At 49.4% G+C, this 5,578-nt stretch overlaps 1 protein-coding gene across 9 annotated transcripts in view; it reads left to right on the plus strand.

The window, feature by feature from the left end:
* Window positions 1–2,884: 2,884 nt before the first annotated feature.
* BDP1 (B double prime 1, subunit of RNA polymerase III transcription initiation factor IIIB) overlaps window positions 2,885–5,578 on the plus strand; it is an 80,182-nt gene continuing 77,488 nt past the window's right edge. For all 9 annotated transcript variants that reach the window (XR_002097277.1, XM_019516967.1, XM_019516973.1 and 6 more), the window contains exon 1: window positions 2,885–3,484. Coding sequence is in view for 8 of the 9 variants with exons in the window: in XM_019516967.1 (XP_019372512.1) it covers window positions 2,900–3,484 (585 nt within the window). In the remaining variant the exon portion in view is untranslated. The remainder of the gene's footprint in view (window positions 3,485–5,578) is intronic.

Consider the following 5,578-nt stretch of genomic DNA (forward strand, 5'->3'; position numbering starts at 1 on the left):
CTGCATGCAGCTGGTGCTGTGGCAGCAGGCAGCTGCTGTGGACTACCTCTGCTGCCGCGAGCCGGAGCACCACTTGCCCCATGGCTGCTTGCGCTCAGTGCCATCCCTGCAGCAGGCTGAGGCAGCTGCGGGAGTGGGTGTGGGGCCGGCGGTAGCAAACACGAGGGGAGGCTGGGCGCCGTAGGAGCACTGCGGCAGCAGCAGCTTATCCCGCATGTGGCACTGCGAGCTCTGTCGCAAGTGCAGCAACAAGGAGAAGGAGGCAGCAGCTGAGCCCGCCTCATCCTTCTCCTCCACCGTGGCTGCTTGGGCTGCGAGCCCAACCGCCACTTGCCGCATGGCCACTTGCACTCAGCGCTGTCCCTGCAGCTGGCTGAGGTGCCAGTGGTGGCCAGGAACAGCAGTGGGTGTGGGACCACCAAACAGCATGGGGCCCGTGCCACTGCCTTGGGGCCAGGAGCATCAGGAACGCAGAGCCCAGGCTTGCAGGAGCACTGGTGGAGGCTCTGCTGCTGTGGGGGCTGGTTAGGGTAGACTGTGGGCAAACCGTCCCCCTCTGCAAGCCATAAGCTGCCCCAGCCACCCTCCCTCACACACTCCCAGCCCCATACAAAACCCATACCCACCCACAAGGTGGTGACTGGGGGGTGGGGCACCTGCCAAGGGGTTGAGATAGCCATGCAGTCATCTAGTGATTCTAGTTCAACCTTCTGCTTGAGGCCAGAATGGTCTTGTGTCCTATAGGGGGGGACTCAGATCTACAACTTTGGTGTTATTAGTACCATACTCTAAGTAACTGAGCTAATGGGCTGTTTAAATATTAATTACAGTGTGACAGAGTGATTATTCCCAGTTGAGGCACTGGAGTTATTTGAATTTTAGATTACTTACAGGGGTGCACTGATAAAGATTTTCTTTGCCAGTCCTAATCTGATAGCCCATTTACAGGAATGCAGCTGGACAGCATGGAGAGCAGTGCCATGCATGTAAGTCTGTGGAGGGGGAGGGAAGGGGCATTGTGGGGCAGATCAAGGCCCCCACGGTGAGGGAGGGAGTGGGGCAGGGGCTGGGAGCACTGCCCAGCGAGGGCAGGGACTGGGACCCTGGGGCCAGAGCGGGGAGCAGCATGGAGTCAGAGATGCTTGTTCAGGGGAGGCGGGGGGGATGGGGAGGAGAAGATGGCTCCCTGCTGCTGCACACCCCACCGGAGGAGGCATGGTGGCGCCCCCCATATATGTGTGTGGTGGAGGTGGGCTGCTTGCCGTGGGCTTGTGGCTGGGATGGCGCTAGCCTCTTCCTGGTGGGGGGGGTTTGGTCTCAGAGCAGGTAGGATTGGGGCAGGCTCAGCTGCATGGAGTGGGCAGCAGCAGTGGTACTGAGTGGTGGCTACAGGGGGCTAAGGTAAATTTTGGGGGGGCTTTAGCCCCCCCCCCCCCCAGTGCTGCCCCTGTTTGGGGCACTCTACTCTGTTGCCTTTTCCCCAGGAGCCCTACATTGGCTGCAAATCTCTTACCTGTCCTTGTCCGCCCTGCAGCTCCCGAGATAAAGGTAGTAGAGTGAAGTGTCCCAAGCAGGCACGGTGCTTTGGGGAGCTGTGGCCATCCCAATATTCACTTTAGCACCCCATGTGGCCTCCCCTCCCAGCACTGCTGCTGCTACCCACCCTGCACAGCTGAGGCTGCCCCACTCCAAGCCCAGCCCTGGCTCAGTCCCCACACTGGGAAGAGGCTGGCACTGCCCCTGGCCCCGAGTCTCTAGCAGGCAGCCTGCTTCCATCCTGTGTGCAAGCCCAGGAGGGGCACATGGACCCCCATGCGTCCCCCAGGGATGCATGCAGTGGCAAGGAGCAGCTCCCACAACGCCCTCTGGATGAGCTGCCCACAGCTCCGTCCTGCTCGCTGCTGTTGCCCTGGGGTCCCATTCACTGTTCAGGCTGAGCAGGCTGCGCCCCCCACCCTGTTCAGCTTGTTTCCTCACCGTGGGGGCCTCAATCTACCCTTCCTCCCCATACCCCTTTCCCACCCACCCCCATCCTTCCCCTCCACAGACTTACTTGCAGGACTCTGTTCCCCATGCTTCTTGGCTGCATTCCTTCTCATATGCATTATCTGTAAATGAGGACTAGAAACCTGATCTTCTAAAAAATAGAGTTAATTAGTTGTGTTAGTCTGAAGCTAGGCAGAAGTTAGGGCAGGGTAGCATTTTAGCAACTAGCTGGTTTAGAGCACTGCTTTCATAGGCAACAGACATCTTAGCATCCAAAGAAGTCGTTGGCCATCTACGGAAGTGTATGCCTCTCTGAACCAGTTAGCCTCTAAGGTGCTGCTCTGCCTGCCTTCTTCCTTGTCAAAACTGAAAGCCATCTTCATGGAGAAACTTGTGTAGGGAAAGCTATTGACTTTTGTTTTTCTTAATAGGAACAGTGGAACTGGCACAACTTCTAAATTCAGTTACACATCTGGATTCTATGCAGTTAGGTTTGAGCTGTAAATACTGCAAAAGAATCTTCATACTTAAATGCCAATAAAAGTTTAAATTTAAATAATGAAAATGTTTTGTGTCACCTTATCAGATATCCTTTGTGCAAGCTAAAACTTGGGGTGAGGAAATTGCTTAATATAATCTTGTCTTGGTCAATTAATATTATTAAAATGCTTTACCTTCAGTAAATGTGCACATTATCACAAGCAGAAACATGAGGTTAATTAATGGTAATCATTAATGCTAAAAGCTGATTAATAAGAATTATTAGTTTACCTAGTGTGGAAGTTAGCACTGGATGTATATGGGTATGTCTGCTCAGATAGACTACTTAAGGGGCAGTGCTTCTCTTCTTTCTCTTTAAGATGTAGATGCATACCTATTAATGCAGTCTTTAAAAGTAACAAGTTTGTTCTACATGGTATTTCATGACACTTTTTTAATTGTTTGTAGAAATGAAAGGGTGGGTAGTGCAAGTGATGCTGGAGAAGCCATTAAACCTGCAGATGGACCCTTGCAGAGGAGAAAAAGAATATCCACTCTGCCTAACTTGGCAAAACCCAGAGTTACGGCTCTAACTGCACAACGGTTGGTATCAAAGCCTGCTCAAAAACAAGTACCTCAATCTGTCAGTGGCAACACTTCACGGAAGGAATCCTCTGCATCAGATAAGACCAATAGTGAAAGCTCTCCAAAGTCTCCCAATCTGCCTGAAAAGAAAACACCTGTCCCACAAGTGCCACAGTTTTCCCCACTTAAAAAATCAAGAAGCAAAGAGCCAAATGCCAGTATAATTGCTCATAAAAATGATGAAACTCTGCAGAAGAGCACGCTCTCCCCTCTCAAGGAGAGACCTACCCAAGGAAGATCAAAAGAAGATGAAATGTCGCATGCAAAATCTACTCCAGCAAAAGAAAAAAAAAGGTGCTCAGATCGTGAAAGGATCCTTAAAGCCCAGAAGCTGAGAGAGATGCTCAAAGAAGAGCTGAGGAAAGAAAAACTGGTAAGGTCTTAAGTTGGTTGGTACTGACGGTGAAGAGCAAACAGAAAGGGGGACAGTATCTTCCTGATCTCTGTGGCCCATCTCCTGTCTGTAGTAGTGTTGTCAGGTTATTGGGAAGTCAGCAGCATGGTGTTGTCAGCGGCTGCATGGTAATCCCTAGTGGGGATAGTACCTCCTGTGCCATTAAGGAGAGAGTGGTGCTGATGGCTCTTGTATTAAATTGTTCTAAGGCAGTGGCAATGCTGTTCCCCCCCAGCGCAACTCATGTTGCATACCATTCACTTCTTGAGGTTTGTTTCCACAAGTGGACCTTTATGTTGTCATAATGACAGCTATTTTTATAATGTGTTTTTCATCATTTGACTGATACAAGGTTGGAATGCTCTTGGAGGCTACAATTTAGAATTCCTGGGTTTGGTTCTCAATTTGATTCTGTTCTTTGACATTGGACAACTTGTTACATCAGCTTATTCACTTAGCTTTAAAGTGGTGGTTGGTTATTGGATACATTATGGGAAATTCAGAGCACTTCACAAATATTAAACCTAATGATATTTTAATGAGGACAGAATGCATCAGCACAAAATACAGTATTTATGTACATAGCAAAAAAAGGCAAACATGAGAAGAAAAAGGCATGAATTGTCCTTTTTAAATGAACAAATCAACTTGGAAAATAGTCTTTAAAAATGTGATTTAGGTACTACATCAATGTTTAATTGACCCCCAAAATGCTACATAGAATCATAGAAAATTGGGGTTGGAAGGGACCTCAGGAGGTCATCTAGTCCAACCGCCTGCTCAAAGCAGGACCATCCCCAACTAGATGATTCTAGCCAAGGCTTTATGTAGCTGGGTCTTAAAAACCTTTCTGGGTAACCTGTTCCAGTGCTTTACTACCTTCCTCATGAGAGAGTTTATCTTAATATCTAACCTAAACTTACCGTGCTGCAACTTGAGACCATTGCTCCTTGTTCTGTCATCTGCCACCACTGAGAACAGTCTAGCTCAGGGGTGGTTAGTTATTTTGGGCGGAGGGCTGCCTACTGAGTTTTGGCAAGCCATCGAGGGCCACATGACAGGCAGCGAGGGGCAGATAAATATTTATTTTCTACATTTCTTAGGGCCCCATGGGCTGGATAGAATAGCTTGGTGGGCTGCATCTGGCCCGTGGGCCGCATTTTGCCCACCCCTGGTTTAGCTCTATCCTCTCTGGAACCCTACTCAGGCAGTTGAAGGCTGCTGTTCAATCACCCCTCAGTCTTCTCTTGTGCAGACCTAAATAAGGCCAGTTCTCTCATCCTCTCTTCAGAAGTCATGTGTCCTAGTCCCCTAACTATTTTCGTTGCCCTCTGCTGGACTCTCTTCAATATGGCCACATCCTTTTTGTAGTGGGGTCCCAAAACTGGATAGAGTACTCCAGATATGACTTTACCAGTGCAGAATAGATGGAAATATTCACTTCCCTTGATCTGCTGACCGTGTTCCTACCAGTATGCCATTGGTCATCTTGGCAATGAGGCCACACTGTTGGCTCATATTCAGCTTACCGTCTGCTGTTACCTCCAGATCTTTTTCTGCAGAGAGATGTAATAATGGACTTTAGGGCTACAAGTACTACTTGAAAAAACTTTTAATTATTGATTATGTCCCTTTGTAAAAGTTTAAATAAATGTTTGATGGAAACCCAGCAGCTAAGTTTGCCACTTTATCTGGAGTTAGGCAAAAATGTTATTTACAGTGCATCTAACTCCTAGAACAGGTGTGTTCAACCTTTTTTTAACAACTGTACCCCTTCTGGGCATGTGGGGGGTGCATGCCCCTGGGTCTGTGTGAGGGGCATGGGCAGGCTGGGGCTGGGGCTATGCTGGGCTGTTCCCAGTGGATGGGGTGTAGGGGAGGCAGAGCCCCGTGGAACATCGTGCCAAACAAAATCATAAGTACTGCCGTTTGTCAGGAGGCCCTCCCAGGGAGATCTCCACTGAACCCTTCTCCTAATGGTTTAACATCAAAGGCAGGGCAGGTGAGTTGAGGGGCAGGGCTATGCACCAGACAGGCTGTGCAACACGTCAGGCCCCAACCATCACAGGCCAA

This window comes from Gavialis gangeticus, unplaced genomic scaffold, assembly GCF_001723915.1.
Source record: "Gavialis gangeticus isolate Ggan-Ray unplaced genomic scaffold, GavGan_comp1, whole genome shotgun sequence".
NCBI lineage: Eukaryota > Metazoa > Chordata > Crocodylia > Gavialidae > Gavialis > Gavialis gangeticus.